This window comes from Bactrocera oleae, chromosome 2 (genome assembly GCF_042242935.1).
Source record: "Bactrocera oleae isolate idBacOlea1 chromosome 2, idBacOlea1, whole genome shotgun sequence".
In the NCBI taxonomy this organism is placed as follows: domain Eukaryota; kingdom Metazoa; phylum Arthropoda; class Insecta; order Diptera; family Tephritidae; genus Bactrocera; species Bactrocera oleae.
In genome coordinates, this window is record NC_091536.1 from 91197619 (window position 1) to 91223601 (window position 25983).

Below are 25983 nucleotides of genomic sequence, written 5' to 3' on the forward strand. Positions count from 1 at the left end.
TAGGTTTAGTAATAATTTGCATATGTGATCCACAAATGCAAATATTTGCAGAGCTGCTGTAGACGAGCAGGCGGGTGTGCTGTCCTTAATATTCATAGACTGTGTTGACAATCGGCAAGCATGTAACTTTGATGCTCACTTGAGCATTTCTAATGAATCAGTGACTTACTAACAGCAGATTTAATCAAGTTTATAAATATACACACATACGTACGTTTGTACATATGTTTTCGCATTAAATAATATTAAATAATTTGTTCGTTATAATAACGGTTTTTCTGATTTCAATTTGTTTAGGGTGACAAGTGCATATGTATGTACATATATCTGTATGGCACAGCATACCTCAACAGATTGTTGCGCATGCGCGCACAACGAATCTTTTCAAAAACATATGTAAGTTTATGTAACTGTATATGTAAGTATAAGTAAGTATCTAAGTACATACATATAAATAATTGCATATATTTACATGTGCATATAAATATATAATTACGATTTCCCAAAATCATTTATTTGATTGTGTCAAAGTACATTTGTCGCGTCATGGTTAATAACTCGGTCAGTGTTACCAAATTTGGATACAACCATATATTATACATACATATTTCTATATTTATATGCTTACATATATATCCCATGTGTAATTTGCAGCTTTTCACAACATTCACCTACCTAAAAAATTCATAATTACAGAAAATTCACCTTCGCCGTATTTACCGTTATTTGGATGTCACGAAAAGCAGCTTCTCGTGGTGCAGTTACTCAAGTAATAATGTAGTTATGTATATAGTACATAAGCGCGTTTTATATATGTAAGTATGGGTGAAAAATATGAAACTGTAAATTGCGCCCACTCTCCACACATACACACATGAACATATAAAGAAAAGGTCGTACATACATATATTACACCGGTCAACAAACCAAAATTTTTTTGTCGGCCTCTGTCTTTAGCTCTTAAACTTTGCTTTTGCCTGATACGCATAGACCTAATTTGCTCATACGAGCATAAAATAAATACGGAAAAATGTTCATGAATGATGAAATTTAACATGCAGAAGTCAGATCCAAAAATAGTGTCGACCGGTGTTATTCATTATCCACAATTTTATTGTGCGATCTTTACACAGAATACATACACGTTTGTATGTATATATGCGTGTGATTTTTATTCACTTTCATTGTCATCAACGCAATCAGTTGTCAGTCAGAGTTGTGAATGGCAACAAAGTGGGCCCATTCGACCAATGTCACCCGGTGGTGTTTGCAATTGAATTAGAGGCAAAGATGTTTGCTTTTAATGCGGACATTATTGTTGTAATTATTACCGTTACCAAATGTTTAGAGCTCAACTAACACTATACAGTATTTATACCCTGAACAGTGTGCATTATACATTTATACATAAAAAATATAAATAATCACTATGACGAACTGAGCCGTTGGTTCTCCTCTCCCTTTTGAAATATCATTATGAAATTTTGCACAAAAGTATTTTCCTTATCAAGAAGCTGATATCACTATAGCATATAGCTGCCATATAAACTGACCGATCGGAATAAAGTGCTTGTATGGACAGCTTTTTCATTTAACGAGATATCTTCAAGAAATTTGGCATGGATTATTGCTCAAAGTAACGGTAAAATCTGCGAAGAAATTGTTAAGATCGGGTCACTATCATAAAAAATTAACGATCAATATCAAGGTCTTGTATGGAAAATCTTTTATGTTTGAGAAAATATCTTCATGAAGTTTGGCATTGATTATTGATTAAAAGAGCATAATCTCTTTTTTTTTTTGTCAAGGGTATTATAGCGTTGGTGCAACCGAAATAAATGTTTCTTATTGTTTTTATACTCTTAATATATAAATTGTCGAAATCGCACTATAACTCATGGCAGAAATGGAGAAAAGCAGGTCAGCACTTCCCTTAACCCCCATGTACCAAACATAAATGTTTTCGAAACTCCGGTTCATTTTATACCGCACCTATCGGTCAATACGTAAGAAATCTTAATGAAATTCAGAAAGAATCTTTTTTTAATAAAAGTGTATCCTGTTTCCGTAAATGGACGAAATCACGACGATAATTTCCTTAGTTTGATATAAAGTTTTGCCAAAACCAGAAAGTTTTCCTCCGCCTTTGTTCCTTGCATGTTGCAAAAGTATGAAATGTTTGGATACACCCAAATTTATCCCTTCCTTACTTGTTTTATATAATTTTGTCATTGTTGTTATTTAAATTTTATAATAAATATTATTTATATATTTGTGTCTCTTCTTTGTAAACATTATTAAATACAAACAATGTAGTACATATCTATATACGTATTACGTATATGTAAACATATACATATCATTTTGGTTTGCATAAAATTATTAAATAAACTTAAATTATTTTATGGCAGCTTGCACTGAATTTTATCTGGAATTTTAGGCAAATGTAAAATTCGCAAAAAATAAAATTTATTTCAAAAATTTTAAAAATAATAATAATAAAAGTATTTTAATAAATAAAAAGATGTTTATATAGTTTTCTTTTTTTTTGTTACAAATCATAAATTTCAATTAACTCAATTTCAGCGAGTACAAAAACTTGAAAAATTGTAACAAATGTGGCAAAATAAAAGCAGTATAGCTATTTTCGTAAATTTGAAGCTGATTAACTTATTATCGCCATCATTTCTTTTTATAAATGCGTTCGTCAACTATACGCGGTTTTCTAATGAAAACGACAGAAATCTTGTGAATAAATAAAGTTCAGACAGGCAGTGTATGTAGAAATGGATATGTGATCATATTAATATTTATATATGTAGATATGTATGTGTATGAGGATGTGTAAAAAAAAAGTAATTTTTTTTTCTTCGCTTCGTGCTCTGAAAAATTGGTTGATAGACACCTCTAAGAAAGGCTCTCCAATTAAGAGCTCTAACGATTTTCTATTTTTATACTCTCGCAACCTGTTGCTACAGAGTATAATAGTTTTGTTCACCTAACGGTTGTTTGTATCACCTAAAACTAATCGAGTTAGATATAGGGTTATATATATATAAATGATCAGGATGAAGAGACGAGTTGAAATCCGGGTGACTGTCTGTCCGTCCGTCCGTCTGTCCGTCCGTCTGTCCGTCCGTCCGTGCAAGCTCTAACTTGAGTAAAAATTGAGATATCTTTATGAAACTTGGTAGACATGTTTCATGGTACCGTGAGACGGTTGGTATTGCAGATGGGCGTAATCGGACCACTGCCACGCCCACAAAACGCCATTAATCAAAAACAAATAACTTGCCATAACTAAGCTCCGCAATAAGATACAAGACTGTTATTTGGTACACAGGATCATATTAGGGAGGGGCATCTGCAGTTAAAATTTTTTTTAAAAAAGTAGGCGTGGTCCCGCCTCTAATAGGATTAATGTGCATATCTCCTAAACCGCTAATGCTATAATAACAAAACTCACTGGAAGCAAATATTTTTAGCACTTCTATTGACGGTGTGAAAATAGTTGAAATCGGGTGGCAACTCCGCCCACTCCCCATATAACGGTACTGTTAAAAACTACTAAAAGCGCGATAAATCAAGCACTAAACACGCCAGAGTCATTAAATTTTATCTCTGGGATGGTATGAGATGACTTTATAGGAACCGCGTTCAAAATTAGACAGTGGGCGTGGCACAGCCCACTTTTAGGTGAAAACCCATATCTTGAGATCTGCTTAACCGATTTCAACCAAATTCGGTGCATAACGTTCTTTTCATGTTTCTATGTCACAGTGCAAAAATGGGCGAAATCGGACTACAACCACGCCTACTTTCCATATAACACCATTTTAAATTCCATCTGATTCTTTCACTTTCCACTATGCAAATCAGGCAACAATGACTGTATCGGGATAAAACTTTGCGTGAATAATGCGATTAAAGTATGCCACCTTGTGGCCAAAAATTGTCTAAATCGAACCAAAACTGTTTAAGCCCCTAAGTACTAAATATGTGGACCCCAGTGCCTATAGTTGACCTTCTACCGAAAATATCAGCCAATCCACAAAGAAATCTCAAACGAGTATACTATTTGACTTTGCGAGAGTATAAAATGTTCGGTTACATCCGAACTTAGCCCTTCCTTACTTGTTTTCTTATTATTAGGTAGAAAAATTCATATATCGGTTGAAACTATTTTAAAAAAAAATATCGTTTTATAGATTTTGTACGAAATTGAATGCTCTACAAAGTGGCCTTTTATATATTATATGAATTCTTCTATTTGATACAAAACCGTTAGCCGGAGGAACTACCCGTTACAGTTAAGAGCTCATACTGGGAAAACCTTGCTCAGAGATGTCCGCAACCTATTTTTCAGAGTACGAAGCGAAAAAAAACTGTTTTTTTTTTACCCACCCTAATATATATAAGACATAAATTAAATACAAATGTACATATGAATTTTGGTGTGGGTGCACAATCGGTTGTCAGTCATTAGATGCGCTAAATTCCCATTACTGATTACTTCCACTTGTTTTATAAATCCCAACTTAATTGTATAATATTTTTGCTTTCATTATTTTTACTACATTTCCGCTTACACCACACACCTTAATTATGTGCGTATGTACATGTATGAAATAATTCAAACTGCGGGCGTCTTTGGCAAAAATTGTTGGAAAGTGTGATGATGTCTTATATTGTCGATTTGTTGTAATTTGCATATTTTATACGGGCATGTAAACAAAATCTTTCATTATTTACCTACATATAAATAAATACATATTTTTCGCATTGTCTGAATGACATTGTTTTGCTTCTATTGTGTGCGAACCTCTGAATTGTATGATGAATATGCAAATACATTATTGGAGATATTATGTAATATTAGGCCAAGTAGAAATCAAATGAAATATTACACAGACTATCCATTCGCTGAAAAGTTCGCGATGGAGTGGTGGAAATAGAGGTTCTTCTTTTAAAATTACAAAAATAGCAAAACCTAAAAAAAGTATTCTATATTGGTATAATAATACTTAATTTTAGAAATAAAAATTAATTTTATTCACACATAAAAATATCAATATTATAACTGCTTTAATAGGCTACACAGTATCCCAATTGAATGACCAAGTTTTCCAAGATTGTATTCATCGTTTCTGCTCTGTCCTATAAATTGTTTTCTCGAGATTCGTCTAATGGGCTTCAATAGCAAAACGTACTTGTAGTTGCTCTCGAAAAATTATTTGTTTAAATATCTGATGTTGTCTATGTCAAAAATTATATTTTTAAGCCAGTGGCAACAATTGAAGCATGTTTTTTAATTCCATACAGTTTAACAACCTTATTTTAGTATTTTTTTTCTTCTTTGCTCTATGAAAAAAGAGCAAAAAATATTTGAACAATTTCCTATTAAAAGTACAAATAATGTTATTCGAACACTCACTGCACGAACAATTGCTTTTAAATTAAATTTCATTTGGAAGCTATTTTAAGTTTAAGCAGTTAGATTTAAGAGGTTAGACTAAACTTAAAATTACAAAACTCCATTTTTTAGGATAGTAAAAAACGTTTATTAATTATTAGAATACCGAAAAAATAATTTCCTTTTTAAACCGCAGTAGTGTCGAAACTTCACTACGTAAAACCTTAAAGTTCTTTTCTAGAAACTGTTTTTTTTTTTTTTTGCAAATCGGATGATCATAGTTCTCGGCACATATACACTTCAATTTCTAAATATAATTCCACGGTTTTGTAATTTTTGCTTTTTCTTTCATAAACAAATTTGCTGCTATTTTTTTCATGTTAAAAATTTCAACTTTTATTACAAGTCCGCCATTTTAATGTAAAGTAAAAACCGTACCTACTTTGCTAGTAAGTCTTGCATATATTAAGATCCCGTATTTAATTATTTAGTTCCTCGAATCACTGTCGTCCGTCGAGGCTATCTTTAAAAAGGTTATTATACAAAATATTGTTTACTGAGAACAAAAGACTTTTGCAACGAACTCATATCTTTTATTAGAGGTTGAGCAAATTACTAAAAATAAACAACAAATATTTATCATTTGTTTACTCATATTAAAAGATATTTGTCACTCTTTTTTATTAAATTTGACAGTGTTTCTTAATACTGCAATGATAAATTAACTGAAATGTGTATATATGTTTGTATAGTATGAGTTCTACTTATGTAATATTTTCTCCATTTCAGCCGATTTTGCAATAACATTATAATATAAAAGGTGAATACAAGGTTATTCTAACAAAGAATTTACATTAATAGTCAAAAAGGCTTAGTATAAATTAACGTATAAATAAGTTGATGAGGCGTCTGATGTTCAATCTTCTGTCATACGCTTGTTTTGGTTTTATTGTTGATTGTTATAGGCAACGCGTTTATGTTAATGACAAATAAATATATTTTATTGAAAGCATATTTACAGTATTTCTATTTTTATTTTATTAACAAAACCTCTTGAAGGCATGTAAAGAAGACCAATAATAAAAAGCTATACATTTTTTCATAATTTTTAGTGAAGAAACTACTAAGAAGTGATCAAATAATAATTAGTTAAACAAAATGGCAGACTCAGTCTTTAAGGCAAAACTAACAAATAATAATAAAATGTCTTTATTTTTTACTAGAATTCTTCTATTCCTCATTCTTAAATGTTTCATAGCAAATCAACCGCTGGTGTATATGATCCAACTTAGCCATATCGTCGTACCGTTTCTATTTTTATATATACTAAATTATATACAGTATACTTATATTTATATACATACATATATAAAATATAGCCGTCAATCGGTTTTTTGTACGCAATCAATTTGCAAGAAGAACCATCAACATTTTTAGAGTTTGCTAGTATCATTTAGTATCTAGCGAAACTCAATGTCAGTTGATATTGAATTAAAACTAAAATACACTTAGCTATACTATGTATATGTATGTGTACGAATATTTCTGTAATTATTTCGCATTGCTATTAAAGCCACAGCAACAAAGTAAACAATGAAATAGTGCTTAATAGCAAAAGAACTGCTGACAAATGGATAGTAGTTGCAGAAACTTCAATTCTAGCAAAGAAACTCAATAGCAAAATAAATTTAACTCTCAAGAAAATACGAAAAAATTATAAAAGTGCAAAAGAATATAATTAAAAGGTGATAAAATCTCATGATTGCCGATCCTTGAAATGTGTGCTTTCAAAGTGATTAGTAGATACTGTTTGAAAATGTACTTATATATATATACATGTAAGCAGATATTATATGTATATGTACATATATAATATATATGATATATATTAGGGTGTGTCAAGCTAAGTTAAGGCCTCTCAAAAACCAGATTTAAGCTCGTAGGAAAATAATAAAGGAAGCGTCTTCAAATTTGAGCTCTTAATATTAATATTAAGAAATACCTATTCCTAACTTTCCATTTTCATTATAAATGACACGAAAATTTTAAATTTTTTATTGTTATAGTTTGATATTTGAGCCTTTTAAAGATTAACTAAATTCTGGTAGGATAAAAATATTCATAAAGTTTCTTGAAAGGTTATTTTTAGGTGGAAAATTGGATAAAATTTACATACCCTAATATTTATGCTTATATACCATATATATTAGGGTGGAGCAAAAAAAAAAAATTACATCTAGAGGCTCACTGTCAAAGTGAATTTCGAGTTAAAATTTTTAATTCGTAACAAATTTTTGATTAGTGTTCTAGAAGCAGTGGAGAGTCCTCTTTCTGGCCAATTAAAACTTATCAAATTAAAAAAAAATTTTGTGGTCATTATTGGAGTTTTACAAAAAAGTCTTAAACGACAACATGCTTTCCTTAAGCGTTAAAATAAATTTTGAGTCAAAAACCGTCAAATTCGGTAATTTTTATATAAATGTGAAGAGTTTAAACCAAAAGAATTTTTTTTCGCTCCACCCTAATATATGTATAAGTACATATATATATTTATATATATTTTTTTACAAAATAGAATATAGAGTTTTGCTTATGAACTTATACAATAAGAACACTTTGCCAGCAGCAATAGAATTTTGCATTAAGTGTGCGAGACCAATTCTCGACGACCTTGAAGTAAGCAAAAGCAGCACTAAGCTACTCCCGAAAAATTGTTGCCGTGTCATTGCCAACAATTCCGTCAAGATACAGTCGTAAGTATTGACGTTCAAGAGCAAGAGTTTGCAGGTGGAAAATCTGAAAAGCGTGGCGAGCTTCGTAAAAGACAAGTTTTGTCAGTATGTATTAAAAGTTCCAAATACATGGCGTACATACACATGCGCAGACGCAAAGTGATATTTTATAATTTTTTAATACTCTCGTATGCATGTCTACATTGAATGCCAATGTCTTTAATACCATTATTTATTTATCAGCAAATGAAAAATCTCAATTACAAAATAATTTCAGCTTCTATTCAACATGTAAGAACTATTTGATCTCCAATGTATTTCTATAGATACGCCACTAAATTATTAATAGTTTATGGCCTTGAAATTGATTATTTTTTATTTTCAACGCAATTCCAAAAGTTTTTTTTTTAATGCCTCACGAACAGGTTCTTCCCCTAATATTCGCAATCGGAGTGCACATTAACCTTAAGTGGTTCATAGGCTCGCATTTTGACTGATTATCAATTATGTCTATGAAATAAATACAAAAATGCTGTTTCGAAAAGAATTTTATATTGAAACATTTGAATAAGATAAAGTCACGCAAAGCGCCTTAGGAAAAAAATGAAAAAACACATTGTGTTTGAGAGATGAGCTTATTAATTATGCTTGTAATGTTATGTTTATATTATGCAAATGATTGGGACCCTTATAGCATCTACCTTGAGATAGCTAATGAAGTATAAAGAACTTACTTCAAGTGTCAACGACTTTGATTTCTATATTCAACTCATTGTATTTATTTGGAAAGGTATATATTCCAGCAGCATTACGAATGTATTTATCTGGAAAGGTATATATTCCAGCAACATTACGAATGAGAAGTAGAAAGCTTGAAAGTATAAGAAGTTAAGAGAATTAAAAGGTAACCCATTACGAACTTATATATTTTAAACAATTCACCATTTAAATATATCAAATAGCTTCAGGTTCAAGTCAATACTATTTAAATTTCAAATATTATTTTAATTCTAAACAAATTTACTCAAATATAGTATACGATATTTATTTCCAAAAGGAATGACATTTTTTAATTCCTTTATTTCCTAAGAAAAAAATAGTGATATCGCACAGTAATACATTTAACTGGCGATGTACATTCTTATACTGTATGAACCTCAAAGGAGCAATCTGTGGTACAAGAGGCACTTTCAGATTTCCTAAAGTATATTTATATAGGAAGACGAAGAAAAATTATTAGTTCTCGTTAAGAATGTAAAGGTTTACTACTACTATTCTCAGGTAACTAAAATTCCAGTTTTAAGGCGTTAGGCTATTTTTGAGCACTAAAAAGGTCTAAATTTGAATATTTCTTTTGAAAGTATAAAAATTTAATAAAAACCAAAAACAATTGTACGTAGTTTACTAGATTATATTTCTGTGAAGCCACAGTTAAAATTTCAGGTGGATATGTGCGACTCGAAGACTAGAGTATCATAGTAGCCCGATTTGAAAAAAACAGTTGCGAGGAAAACGACTGACACGAACGATTCGACACTACAGCGAATTAGATCGGGAATTTAATATTTTTACTATTTAATAATTTTTAATATCTTCAGGATCATAATATGTACTTGGAGCCAATTTTTTTCATATTTTTTTTTTTAAACCTAGGCTTATCTAACTTTTCAATCCGACGCTAAATGTAATAATAAAAATTAATAAAATTTCCCACCAAATGTGTTAAATATTTGGCAGATTATTATGCATATAAAGCTATACCATATATCTTATACATAAAATATTTATTTCTTTAGTTAAAGTCCAAGCTATCAACAAAAACCCACAAATTAGCCATATTTGACCAAGAAATTAGCTTAATTTAACGACACCATAAACCATTCAAAACCTGGCCTAACGTATTTATATTTTTTACCGTTACGCTATTGTCAAACTAAAACTGACGTTAAAAAAAGACAATCAATTAAAATAAATTAAGCGCATGTTTCGAATTCTTCTTTTTGTTTTGATCATTGTTTCGCTCATTTTTGGTTCAAAGTGTGCACTACGTCACGTTTTCTGTATAAGCAGAAGTTAATGATGTAGTAAAATGCCACAGATGGTTAAAGGCAAGCGCCACTTAAACGAATCGACAGAAACACACAGTCAAATGTCAAATCGGTACACAAGCTCATGCGCTTACAAATATACACACCTTTATGTATGTATAAAAATATATGTATATGAATGGTAAGAAATTCATTGATGACTAATCGGTATATCTAACATATGCTTAGGAGTGTGTTTTATTTTTCGCTTCGTAGTCTGAAAAATTGGTTGATAGACACCTCTAAGAAAAGCTCGCCAAGTATGAGCTCTTCATTGTAACGAGATGTCGTCCGCCTAACGGTTTTATATATTCATACTATTGGCATGCATATACTGCAAAATATAATATATTAATGGCTGAGTTATTGCAATGTTTGTAAAGGGGGTGTTGTTGTAAAATAAAAAGAAAGTTAATGAATCAAAACAAATAAATACAACTTTCCGCAAAAGTATTGAACGTATGTTATGTATTACTTATTACTCAATAATAACAAACATAACTATATATAATAAATATTACATCTTAAGTATCAATTAGCTTAAGATCTTTTTAAACATCGTGCCGTATTAGGTAATATTTGCTATATGTAGAATTTATCAGTCCTTCTTCTTCCAAAAATCCATAAACAATTAACTTTTATGCGTGTGGAAAAATGTACACAACTTTACTAACACTAAACACGTATAAAGTAGCCGTTATGCAACCGTATAGCAAAATATATATCAATATACATTATGCACGACTATTGGATACCTATCATCTGCGACTAAGCAGCCAGTAGCTATTTTTTGTTTATTATGTATTACTATCAACCCTTAATACTGTATACGGAAATGCCAAAATCAGGCGACTGTTCTTGAACAACATTTTGCGAGTTTCAGAGTTTGAATACATTCAATGTCTTTAGGGAAAATGTGTATGCTCTCACTGCATAAAGACGTTATTTTTAAAGGCTAATTTTATATTGTACTTATATGTTGTGATATATTTTAAAGATTTTACAATCTACTATACTCCAGTAGCCTTGCACAGTTAAGTTGTTAGTTTCTAGAACTCGTTTATCAGTAAGAAAACTATCTTTCAATCTAAGCTGTCTTCTAAAGACTAGGTACTAAGCCTAAAAATAATGTTAGTAAATGAAATCGTAAATAGTTACTCGTGTAGATTTGAAATAAAAGTCAATCTCTTATAATCGATATATATAAAAGAAAATTATATAATGACCCATAAGTTATTATTACTTTTGAGTAAAAAAAAATTCAAGTCATAAGTAATCATTACTCAAACTCAAACTAAATATTAGATTTTTTGTAGTTTTCAGAGGTGTGGAACTGAGGGCGTGGTAAAAGCAAAACAGAAATTTAATACTTTAGATTTATTGTATAGGAACATGCAATAAGAATAGCAAATTACTAACCTCCTTAAAAAAACTTGCAATCTAACAGGAGTTCTTTTTCGCAAAAAAAAAAAAACAATTATTAAACTTAATTAATTGTAATGATTCTTTTTCATTTATTTTTGCCTTAACCGTAATAAGTTATTATAGAATTACTTAAATTATTATCATTACTTCGTAATTAAACAAAAATTTTAATTATTATCTCTGGCAATAAGTATGCCGAATAGATCGAGCTATTTTATGACCTTATTTTATTCAGTTATAAGTATTATATATAGTTCTTTTACCTCCAGAAGTGGAAATTGTTTTTGCAGCCTATTCGTATTATTTTTGTTGAAAAAAAAAAAGTCAACCAATTAGAGATGAAAGGTCTATAGAGGTCTTGGATAGGAAATATTGTACGTGGGCTTAGTTCGATAGCGAAAAAATGTCATTATATCCGTCCAAGCATAATCATCTAAAAGGCATTATTTGGGCTTAACAGGTAAGTAAATAAGAAGAGACGATGACCAGGCAACCTTGTATTCAGAAACAATTAACGTCTGGTTTGGTTTGCTTGCCCGGAACAACCATAATTTTTGAAAACTTGCGAAGTTTTTGTTCGACATACAAACAATAATAGTCTAACTTATAATTTAATTGCCGTTAATTAGATACATAATATGGATTAGTAGTAATTTCGAAACATCAAAAATTATTTAGACCGAGTTTTTTCCAGACGGTGAGTAAGAATTCTGGACAATTGAGCTCCAAAAAATAATTCTATGCGGCAATAGTATGATGACTTAGTCCTTGAAAAAATCAGAAATTATTTGTAAACAAACGTTAAATTAATACATAACTTGCTTATTCATTAAGAGCGGCAATTATAAAGGAACATATGTATGAATAAAATTTAAACAATGTTCTGTTTACTGTTTTATATTGTTCTACGAACTCATCAATAACATAAACTAGTTTAAAAACAAACAGCAAAATTAACTAGGCAACCCGGTTAATTGAATGTTATAAAAATCGACATAATGTTTGAACTTATTTAAATAATATACAACCGTTTTTCATATACCATACATTTGTAGAATCGTTACAAACATTTGAAAAGTCAAACAGTTATAATTACATTGCGGAAATGATCCTTAAACTGGTTATTTATGTTTAACATAATTGTCTTTAAAAATTTATATATTTAAAAATCATCTTATAAATAACAAAAATATACTCATTACTGATTAGATCGGCAGCAGACAATACAAACGTTCTTATATAAATATATTTAAGAATAACAAATATAAACGTAAGAGCATACAGTTTTGGCAATCTATCCGGAATCGTATAACCAGTTTTTAATTGTTTTATTTGAAGTGTTCAACAAGTTCTAAAGTGTTACACCATCGTAAACAAAGCGTACCGTTTTTTGTTTTTTTCAGCTTAAAATAACGCAAAAAACTTCCGACTTCATGGCAAGTCATATTCTTTTTTTGACTACTTTACACACTATTATTTGAAATAACTTGATAATCAATAAATTGCGGAAGAAGTTGGCAGAACACTTGTTGTTACTATTATTATATATGATATTAACAAGCTGACATACATATATACATATGTATTGTATTCTGAATTATTTTGATTATCACGTAATATTCAACTACTTAAGCACGCCTTCGCTTTGAGGTGTTTGTTCTTAAGAAGTTCTTAGTAAAAGCTGCATAAAGGAATAAGACACTCAAGCGCAAAGTTGTTTGTGTATATGAATATTTGTATAACAAACAGTATGTAACAAATGTATAATATGTCTGTATGTATATGTAACTGTACAAATTTGCGCAATATACCATTTGAATATTTGCACTTCAATTTTATTTATTTTAATTTTTTTGTTAATATTTGATTAACCCGGAAATTTTATAAATTTATATAAGCGCTTATAACTTATACTGTCTACAGGCCAGCAGCTAGCGTTCTTGTTTAATCGAAAATAAAACTTGTCTTCCTCAATGTGTGACCTTGAATTTGGGTTAATGTGTTCACTATATAAACACTTTTAGAAATTATCTAAACATTTCCATTTGCTTTTTATTTCTTTGCAAAATTTTATAACCAACAATAAAATAATACAAAATAAATAATTATGTGTGCATAAATAAATATATATGCATGCATATTTAACGAAATCTCCAAATTGATCCACAAACAATATTATAAAGTTCATCAATATGTATATATATGCAAAGCACTTGAGGTATATGCATAGTTATATCTACAAGTTAGCAACAGCAACAACAGCACTCATGCCGTGAACTTGTTATCTGCGTGCTTCGCGCTTACCAACGCGTTGATAACACAAGCTCACCGTTAATCAACGCTGAGCCACTGAAGCTATTGATTTCTGGTATTAATCATCACTGTTTACCTCAGGTGAACAATGTTTAAACTATTTCGCCGTTCGCATCAATTACAGATGGTATCTTACATATTTTGGTTTCACAGTTATCGTTGCTGTTGCTGTTTTTGATACAAATAAACACACTTCCATACGATATATGTACATTTGTATGCCTCAAAACTGCATTTGAAGAGTTCAACGTGCAGCATACAAATGGATAAATATTCATGTAAATATATGCATATACAAGTATATATATATATATATATATATATATAGGTATATAAGTAGGTGCAAGAAAACACCGTTAATTTCATTGATAAAGAAGAATGCAAATTGTACGCAGCTGTGGGTTGTGTATGTGTGTGTTTTACTCGTGGTGCCGTTGCGGAAGACGTGTTGCAAAGAAGCAATTAAATATATTTTGAATGTCAAGATTAAGATTGCCACTACGTCTCTTGTGATTTTTGGCATTATTTCGCTTATATACACGCACACTTCTTTATCTTTTTGCGCGTTTCACATTCTAACTGGCCATGGCATTCATAAAGTAGCGGTCAGATTTTGCTAATTAATTTGTGCTGACACCTTAGTTGAATGAAGATAATATTTTTATCAACTTTCAAAGTATTATCAATGTCAATACTATGGACGAGAGTAAATAATTTAATGGATATTTTCCAAGTGCCTTTTTAATAGCATAAAAGGGTATAAAAAGATATTTATCTTCATTTTGATGGACCAGTTTCTATGGCAGCTGTATGCTATATTGGTGCGTTCTGAACAGTATGTTCGATGACTATAGCGCTGCCTTGAACAATAATCTGATACCTTCTCAAACAAACCAAGGTTCCATACATGGACTCGAGTTTGAGCGATCAGTTTGTATAACAGCTATTTCCTATAGTGGCTCCATAACGACGGTTTTCACAAATAAGCAGCATCTTGGAGAGAAAAAGACGTGTGCAGAATTTCAGATCGATATCTCAAGAACTAGAGGACTATTTCGAGTATATACAAACAGACAGACATCGACAGACTAAATCGACTTATCTCGTCAAGCTGATCATTTATATATATATATACTCTCTTTCATGTTCATATGTGTATATAATTTCAAAGGTTTCCTTCTGGGTGTTATAAACTTAAAACTCTCTGTTCAGGTTATAAAAATACTAGTTTGATTTAGACAGACAGTAATAGGCAGGTCTACATATGTATTATATGAAATCTTAATGGAGTTCCTGAGAATCTAAAATATAAATTTTTAAATAAATATACGAAGAAAGTAATACAAACTGCCTATGAAACGGAGAGCATACGGCAAGTCCTCACTTTATAGATGATTAAGAATAGAGCTGCCACCATTCGAGTTTATCTCAGAAAATGGTCTTTAAGAAAAAAACAATAATTATTTAAAAAATTTATTCAAATCGAATTTTTTGTTTGGTTTTCGAATAAAAATCTTTGTCATTAATTTTGGTGCTTTAATTCCGTATTTAATTCTAATTTACTTTACTTAAAAAATAATTTAGCCAGTTAACCGTCAAAAATATTTCTAAAATAATATTTGCTTCTCATACACTGCAGTCAATTTTTAATAATTTTATTTACACGATTGCATTGCGCATTCGCAACAAATATTGTCGGCGTAAAATCGTTTGCGTTGATCCCTAAATATTTATTACACATGCGCGTAAAATAAGTATATGCATATACGAGTATCATAACATATGTGTCTATATACAAATTTATAAAGCCAGATTCATCCGCTACAACGGTGCATTGACTTAGCGTCAAACACAGGGCTTTAAATCAGTTGAACTTTTAATTAGCACCTTATTTTTTTGCCGGCCTGTTAAGATGAACCGTGCTACATTTTTGACAAACAATGAATAAAGTAGTATGAAAAGAGTATACGAAGCTATTGCGATTTATGCGAGTATGTTGATATTTGCTTAATATATATAGTTAATCAATTGGAAAAAATTATATTGTAGTAAAGAAAAAATCATGGTCATCAATTTGGCGGTCGTGTGAGAATATTGATGTGAGAATATTTTTACGAGCGAGAAATCTTGCGGTAACAAGAGTAAACATAAATGTAGGATGTTATGTTTAATATACATACAAATAAATGTTTTTAGATATATACATATAGAATTCACACAGATGATGTTCGTGGAATTAAAAGATTTTTTTTACTTAATAAAGCACATTAACTAGAAAAATTAAACATTTTTCAAAAGTGAGATCGCAATTTATTTAGTTTTTAATTCTTAATAAACAAGAATATTTGAAAATGAAAAAAAATATTTGAAAGCGTTTATTTGTTGAATAAAATTTCAAGTTTGCCATGCAGTTTGTAATACCCAGAGTTGAGACTTTCTGAGAGTTGTCTATCAACCAATTTTTCAGAGTACCAAGCGAGAAAATAAACATTGGTTTTTTTGACCAATCCTAATATACATCTATAAATTAATAATTTACATGCCGCTATACATATAATACATATAAATATATATAGGAACTAAGAAACTGAGTTGCTCTAAATATTCAATTAATTAACAAATTTATTTTTTGATAAGTTAATTTAAATTTTACATATTATTTTATTCAGGTTAAATTTTTTTTCCTATTTTATCTAACCTAATTTATTTATATATTGTAAAAATATCTATTTATTTGTATTCTACATTACATTATTTTATTTTATTATGTTTTAATTTTTAAAATATTTGATTAAAAATTGTATTCCAATCCATTTTACTTTATTTTATTTTATTTTTTCTATGCTATCTAATATATTTAATTTATTTTATTTATAAATTTCAGTTTTTTTATTTTTGTTTTTGTTTAATAATATTTTATTAATTAATTTTAATTTAACTTTTCTTAATTATTTTCTCTTATTTTATTCAATTTAATTTAATTTAATTTTATTCGATTTTATTTTAATTTATTTTATTTTTTTCTATATTATCTAACTTAATTTATTTAATTCTACATTAATTATTAATTAATTTAATATTTATTCTATTTCATTTAAATTTATTTCATGTATTAATTTTAAATATTTTATTAATTAACTTTAATAAAATTTAATTTTTCTTTATTCTTTTATTTTATTTTTTTATTTTATTTAATTTAATTTATTTTATTTAATTAATTTAAAACTTTATTCTATTTCATTTAAATTTATTTCATTTCTTAATTTTAAATATTTTATTAATTAATTTTAATAAAATTTAATTTTTCCTTATTATTTTATTTTATTTAATTAAATTAAATTTAATTTAATCTTTTTTATATTATCTAACTTAATTTATTTAATGTAGAATAATTAATTATTAATTAATTATTTAACTTATTTTTTTTTGTTATAATATTTCATTTAAATTTATTTAATTTAGTTTTATTTCATTTCATTTTATTTTATTTTATTATGTTTTATATTATTTTTGTTTTGTAATACTTCATTTTAATTTTTCTTTATTATTTTATTTTTCTTTAATTTATTTAACTTTATTTGATTGTATTATATTTAATTTAATTTTGTTTTTGTTTTTCTAATTGTTGTCACTAACATTTAGAATATTCATTGCTTCTATATTTACCATCGTGATCCACATTCATTTCAATCGAGTTCCCGATGAATGGCAATGCAGCAGGACCGGGAATTTTCTCAATCAATTGCACCATGCGTGCGCGTCTTTTATTATACATCACCAGGAATAAGATGACTGCGCCTACCAAAATTATGGTTATCGGCGAATATTCTCCCACTATTTTGGTAACTTTTGTAAGCAAAACGCTCTCGGCCAGGAGCGCAGTCATTAATTTGTCGGACATTTTGGCAATAGAAATGAACTAAAACACTTTCGTTAAATAAATTTCACTTATTTATTTTTTGATGTTTACAATTTGTAACGATTGCTGATTAATACAAATTCTTATCTTTTTCCACACAACACATTCACCACTGAACAACAGTTTATTTTTTTAAATGTTTAAACGCTCGATAATGAAACACTTTCAATTTCAAACTTAACCGACACAAAATGATTTCACCTTTTCAATCGCCACCACGAGAAGTTGCTGATTCGCCAGCCGAATGTCAACTAACAAAATCTCAATGAATACATGAAGATTTAAAAGAAGTATTAGAAATTTCTTTGTGCACACTGATTTCGCCGCGACTGTTGCGTAGCGTCGAAACAACCAAGTCATCGTTACCCAAACAGCGAGCAGCGCAGCGTTAAAACGGTTTAAGCCGGTCTCTGGGCACACAAACAGTGCCGTAATACACGCACACGTACACACACACACAACTGCTGAAGCTGCGCGCCCCTAACAATGCTGGGCGCACCACGACGCCGCACCACAACATTCACCAGCTGAAATGATTGTTCGCTTGGGCCGCTGTGGCTGGGCGGCAAGTGACGGCGATCTCAATTTTTTTTTTGAACCTCGACTGAGTTTTGAAGTTCACACAGCGCCGCTGAAATTGGAAAAGGGTTACTTAAAAGCTTACTGCTGCCGACTGGCTACTATTGAACTAAAAATAGTAGCAGCAATCTGCTGTTGTTGTTACTTACCATTGCATATTGTTGCAATTGTGCGCACACACCGTGCCGTGCCGTGTGTTTATGTATGTATTTGTGTGCTTACTCTTGGCTACATAATGATTTAGCTCACGTAGCGCTGCCGGTCCGATTGAGCCATGCTTGGTGATGCTGCGATTTCAACCCAGCTGCAGTACAATTGTATGGAAAAGATGAAGAAGATGCAATACAAAAGCGTGTGTTTAGATGATTTTTATTTGTGACGTTTTTGTAACGCATGTTTTAAGTAATACAACTGCGATTGAAAATGCGGCATGTGTGCCCTTGACGGTCGCCATGTGAAATTTTCATTTGCCAGCTTTTGTTTTGAGCTTGCGATTTCAACGGCGACATTGAGGGTATGATAAAAACCCATTTTAATTATGGTGAAAACAATCTTGAGAAGATTGCATCACAGGTGAATAATTATGTGATTAACTGCAATACTCAACGCCTGAACGAATATCAAGCAATAGATTCATCATACGACCTGTAGACCCGTGCCACATGTGAAAGCGAAAATTCCCTCTAACTGCGCCCGCAAAAAACAAAAATTAAAAACCATTGAAAAAACTTATTAATCCAAAAATAAAGCATCGCATATTATGTATATATAAAATAAGAGCCGCGATTCGCTATTTTTAAATTTTATTACACAGTAAAACTAGAATTTCGAAAACTTTATATATATACATGTCCAAACCCGTTCAAATTTGCAATATTTGAAAATTTCCGTCTTAGAACTCGTATATAGCATACTAAACCTTTATTTCAAGCACTTATCTCAAGAATGTAAATCCGTTTCTATACATAAATTACAATATTAATGTTGGCATGAGCCAACCGAAAAAACCCTTTTTGAGTGACTTGGCAGTTTTAAAAGCTCAAACCAAAGCAAATTAGTTTTAAGAGCATACATGAGCGCACAGATTATTAAAGAATAAGCAATGGAAGTAGCATCGAATAACAGGTAACTAGATTATTGCTAATTGATTTGATTTGATCTGTCTGACTTTCAGTTTTTATTTTTTAACAGCGGATATTTAACAAAAAAACAATAGAATAATTATACTGAATTAGTTCCGGACTTATTTCTTTATATTATGCAAGCAAGCCAAAAGCTGTCAAAACGAAAGACTAAATAGCGTTGAACTAAGTATACTTGTATACTGTAATAAAGTTAGGAGAAAAAAATTGATTTATCAGGCTTTACAACACAAGTATTTGAGTGTATAGATACAAAATGGAGGCTATTGGACCAACTTTCTGATTTACTGTCAGAAATTCTATGAACTTGTGCTAGCTGAAACGAAATAAAGAACTTTTTCTTAAACTTTATAAAATTCGCTGGTATTTTATTTATCACTTTCCGCAATATTTCGGTTCTACCAACCGGGACCACTTTCGTTATGATTTACGTGTGCAGTTGCCGTAAACGGCCTAACCTTATATCAAAACAATGTGTTGATGGGCGGCCAAATAAGTTTGAAGATAAGAAACGGGAGTTATTAATCGATGAAAATTGTTTCCAAATACAAGACGAGTTCTTAGAATATTTAAGAATCAGTAAAACAGCCATTTGAAAACGTTTAAAAGCAGCCGGATACAGTAAGAAGCAAAGAAGTTTCGGAAATATATTGTGATTAACATTTATTTCGTTCGATTCACATGAGAAAGGGTTATTCCTAATTGGCTTGATTCATTCTTAGCCGCCAAGCCGGTGCAGTTTTTTGGGATGGAATACACAAATTGGGAGAAAGATGGGAAGCTATTATAGCTTCAGGGTGAAAATACTTTGAGTGGTGCTACATTAATGTTTTTCCTAAATAAACGTTCAAATTTTGAAAAAAAAACGATAGAAGTGCAAAAAAAAAATTACAAAATAATAAAATCATTAGCATAAAATGGGATGTGTTAGATGGCAGCGCTGAAAGGTTTAATCACTAAAAGTTTGAGAAACGCTGTTGAGTAAGGTCTTTTAAGTAGGTAAATGAGTATACCTTGGAATAATAATGAATATTAGAGTGGTACTTTCATATAAAATTATATTTGATTATGTCTCATTTCTGAGTTCTGTATTTTAAAACTAATTATGCTCATCAAAAATTATAAATACTTGCAACATAAAAATTAACTTCAATAAAATTATTTATATTACAAATTTTCCGCTTTCAGCAGAAAATAATTTCGAAATAATAAATTATAAGTACATAATAATAAAGTGGTTTATGAATATTTACTTTAGCACACACGTACATACAAACATAGAACTTCAATCATAGTTTGTGTATTTCACACAAGCTTAATGTGAATAGTTTGTAGTTCTATATATCATATCTACAATCACACATTGTATTGCATGAAGGTGTGTAAGCTCGCTAAGAATAATTTGACAATTAAAATAAATTTTGTGTACAGAAATGCGGAAAGCGCAACAAAACTCCATACATGGCACAAAAGAAGACAAACAAGCAAAAAGAAAACCAAAAACAAAAAAAAAATGAATGCTGCCAAAAGCTGCCGGTAATTCTCTTATGTTTTGCTCACAGTATAAATTATGGTTATTACTGCTATAATTATAAGTGTGTAAATTTGTTTAGCTTTATGTCTGTTGCTACTGAAAGTGACAGCTAAGCCTTTCCACTATGCGCTCGCCCATTTAATTTAAATTTATAAAAAAAGTGTCTTCAATTTGGGCAAAATTATTTACGCTTGTCAAAATAAAGATACGGAGATATGACTCGAGCAATTGGTAAGTAATGGCACGTAACATGTATGCAGAATATACATATGTATATCAGAATAAGTATATACATACAAATAATGCCTCTATGTGCTTTATTTCAAAAGAAGTGAGAACTGGTTCAGCATCTTAAGATTAATAATTGATAACAATGTGGAACAAATTAAAATCTATATTTATAAACTCAACAGGATAAATGTATATATAAAAAATCAGGTTGATAAGCTGCGATGATTTTTTCATGTCCATCATGTCCGTCTGTTTGTATATAGACGAACTAGTCCCTCAGGTTTTGAGATGACGATCTAAAATTTTGCACATATCATCTTCTGCTCATTTGTCGGAACCGCTATATTTGGCCATTGTTCAGTCAAATATCGTAATCGTGAAACCACTGCCCAGTAGTCTAAGTGTTTAGAAGTTGTTTCGAAGCGTGTGTCCACTCGTACACACCAACGACCTAGAAAGATTTGAAATCATGGACTTCACAGAGCGAATCTGCTCGGATAAGGGACAAGACCGCCGCAAAGTTTGTGGACCTTGATGATCTTTATCTACTACCTTGAAAAGAGCAAATTAGTCACAGAGTTATACTATGCGAAATTATTGGACCACTTTGACATCGAATTGCAAATAAGAGAAATAAAAAAAACACACCATCGTGACGCACTGACTTCCAGGTAGCCACCTTCAAATTGGTGCACCCATGCACCGTATTTTCCAGATTTGGCGCTCTGTAAATTCTTTATGTATTCAAACCTGCAAAATCCACTCGCCTGCTAGAAATTTTCGTCCGAAAGAGAAAGTTTTTCTCGAATTTCGAATTACCTATGTGTTCAAACTTAAAAAATCCATCCGTCAGGCAGAAATTTGAGTCGAAAGAAGTGTTATCTCATAGCGCTTTTAAAAATATTGGGTCAAGCATATCGATCTGAAACAAGTCTATATTGATACATAAATCAGCAAAAATCATTAGTAAGCGCATTACTTTTCAAAATACCCTCGTATATAAACTAAATATTTTATTATCTGAAGCAGATTAAAATTCAATAAAGTTGTTATTTAATATATAATATGTATACGGTATATGTAGTTCTATAATAAACCAAAACCAGTTAAACGAACTCAAGAAAAAATACTTGAACGAATATCAGGGTGAATGTCTCAGCTTTTTAATATTTAGCATTGGCTTGCAAAAAAATCTTCTACTAATTAGTATGCGAAAATCCTTAGCATACTTTCGGAACTAATTAAATCATACATTTTGCTGAAATAAATTTTCAACACAACTTCTATGTAGTCAAAGGCAAATGTGGTTTGCTCACGTCCCCAGCTTACTCTCTTCCGCGTCACATTCATCTCCGAGCAACATTAACAAGCGATATTTATGCATTAGTAAGGCACAATTACTTTAACGCTATTCTCCAAGAAGCTCAAAATACTAGCTATTGAAAAAAAATGCTAAATTCAGACAGACACACACACCCATACATACAAACAAATGCGCATACTCAACTGTTTAGCCGCTCAATACGGAAATAAACTTGACCTTTGTGGAATAACAGCAAAAGTCTGCAAAACATACCCCGAAAAGCAACAGTGATAATAGTTATCGAAATGAATGGTCGAAATACAGATATACATACTTACAAACACATATATGTAAATACATAAATATGCGTTGTATACAATAAAGCAGAAAAGAAAAAATTACTAGTCGAGTAAACGAAACTAATACCAAAATCTGCGTTTAAGCAAAGTCTAATCGACAACAACAACAACAACCAGATAAACGATTAAATAAATATGAAATATTATTCGCGTCAAAAATCGAAATAAAAGCGATTGGTGATCACACAAAAATTCTAACATTTACAACAAAAAACGTATAGACTTAATGAAAAGAATTGAATGCGAGATTGTCTATATTCTAAAACTAAGAGTTTCCTGAGCTCTTTGTTTGAGGTCATCGACAAATGGACATTGTTATTCTCGTACAGCTGCCTCAATACATTGCGTTGCTTTGAAGTTCAATAGATCCTTGACATTTCATACTAGATATACGACTACGAGAATTATAATATATATGTTATGATTAATTATTAGGTCATATACCAGCTTATCAAATTTTACCTAGCCGCCATTTATACCTTGAGCGCAAACCGTATGGATAAACATTTTTTTTTTGATTGATACAACCATTTTTATATTCGTATGAAGTTTGATCTCCATATGTCAATTGGTGTATGTTTGGCAGCTGTTTTTTTACTACGCGAAAAGTTTATCTGGCGATTTTGCCAAAAAAAAATTGAACAACCAACTTTCTTGAAATTTTGTGTTACCAATGGAATCACAGCTACGGAAAATGTTGCAACAGTGTTTTGGGAAGTCTACTTTATAACGAACACTAGTATTTGGGTGGCACAAAGCATTCAGTGAAGGCACCGAAAACTTTCTTAATTTTCGTTAATGTTTTGGGTATAAAACCTGTCAGTACGAGACATGAATTATTTTCAACTACAAGTATCCAACAATCTAGCAACTGCTGGTTGAGCCAAAAATGTGGGAAAATGTTTCGTATACTTTTAAAAGAAAAACTAGCGGCAGAATTAATGTTAATTTCTTGTCTTCTTACTGAAGTTAAAACTAATATTCCCTCCATACTACCAGGGTATTTTATCTCCTAGCTAAATATAATAATTTGGAATTATCTGGGGCACTTCGACTGTTAGTGCAAGGATTTTAAGTCTTTCACCCGCTCCACTTGATAAGTCTGGTGTGTACAGCAATTCATAAAATGTTCAATAAACACTTTTTCTGTCAGAAGATGATAATCTGATAATTGACGGGATAGAAGATAGTTTTCTGTAAAATAAAAGCGAATTTATAAATTATAAAAACTCAATCATTTATATATCAATCCGACCTAGCATAATACAAGTATATATAAAATATGCCATTGTATTATTTCATTTAATAACCTCTTAATATCTTGTCATAACAAACATAAAATATTCTTGCCTTGAAAATATTTAAATTTATTCCAATTAATTGCAGGCTTGTCTAACCAATTACCTTGTCTAACTTAACCAAAATCAGAACAAGATATATTAGATATATTTTACTGCCTTCTTCTTGCAAAGTCGTGTCTTTGTTCACTATCATATTTTTGCTGTGTCATTTGGTGACATAAGAATGATAACGCTTTCGCTTGTAGTAAATGATTTTCGATTTAGCACATTCGCCTTTGTTACCAAAGATATAAGCGAAGAAGATATCATGTAATAAATTTATTTAATTTAGGTGTGTCCTTGGTGTGGCCGCCTTGAAAAAGGTCGATTTTTGTGAATTTAAGAAAAAATAAATTGCTATAAATTTTAAGCATATTTTATGTAATTATACAAAATTAAATTTTTAATGAAAAAAATTTAATATTTACACGTGATCTCCTATGGCGCTAAAAAATTAACTCCACTGCTGCAGTTATTCCGACCTTCTTCGTGGATGAAAACTAAACAAAACAAGTAAGGAAGGGCTAAGTTCGGATGCAATTGAGCGTTTCATACTGCTGCAACTTGCCAGGGTCAAATCCGGGAAAATACTTTGCATAATGCATAAGGTTTGAAGAATAATAAAAATCATTATATATAGTATATGGGAGTTTGGGTAATTCGTGGACCAATTTTACATATTTTCGGCATTAAACTATCCAATATTATACGTTCAGTGAATTTTGTTGAGATATCTTACTTATGGACCAATATGTACGGTATAAAGCCATGGCAGAGATGAGCGTAGTATTGACCAATATTTCATCAATATAGTAGTATTATTACCAATATATCGTCAATATATAAGGAGTAAAATCAACTAAATGTTCGAAAGTCCTTATATTAGTCTTAACCTGAATTTAACCATTTTAGGCCCAAAGATGCATAGTAATTAGAAAAACAAGTCTATTCAATTTGATTAAGATTACTTATATATCCGGTATATGCGGTATAAAGTCAGTTCGAAAATCTTACTATTAGGTATATGGGGCTAAGCGAATTTTTGATCCGATTCAACCCATTTTTGATGTAGTCAAACAAAACTACGATTCCGACTCGGTTGAAATTTTGACAGTAGCCGTCTACGAAAATTCTCTACACAACAGCAACTACCTAAAGCATATCTTAGCAAGCTTTCAACTAAGAGTGTATTGACGAGCATACCATGTATTAACTCAATTGTTCTTGCTTATTATATAAAGTTCATATGCATACAGAAAATATTATACAAAAGCTTTTATGCTTTAACGGTCCAAATCATAGGAGAACAATGATATTCAATGTTAATATTTTAACAAAATTTTACTAATTGATTTTTTGTGCAACTTTTATTGAAGCTATACAATAAAAAAATAATAGAATGCATATAAGTAAAATATTTTAATAGACCAACCTGTTTATTATGCAATATCTGCATAACGCATTTCTATATTTTATATGTTAATATACATATATTATATATTTAGGTGTGATAGAAACTGGTGTCTTTCATTTAAATGAATTCCGGTAATTTGTTAAGAACAAAAAATATAAGCGCATGCCTCGTTGTTTTTTTTGTGTTTTATTT

At 30.3% G+C, this 25983-nt stretch overlaps 1 protein-coding gene across 1 annotated transcript in view; it reads right to left on the bottom strand.

Annotated features, from left to right (window-relative positions):
* The window catches only part of Cyp4c3 (Cytochrome P450 4c3), a 28357-nt gene extending 9878 nt beyond the window's left edge, over positions 1-18479 (bottom strand). Inside the window, exon 1 of the mRNA XM_036356880.2 lies at positions 17637-18479. Within this exon, the coding sequence (XP_036212773.1) occupies positions 17637-17871 (235 nt within the window). The 5' untranslated portion in view covers positions 17872-18479. The remainder of the gene's footprint in view (positions 1-17636) is intronic.
* Between the last annotated feature and the right edge of the window lie 7504 nt (positions 18480-25983).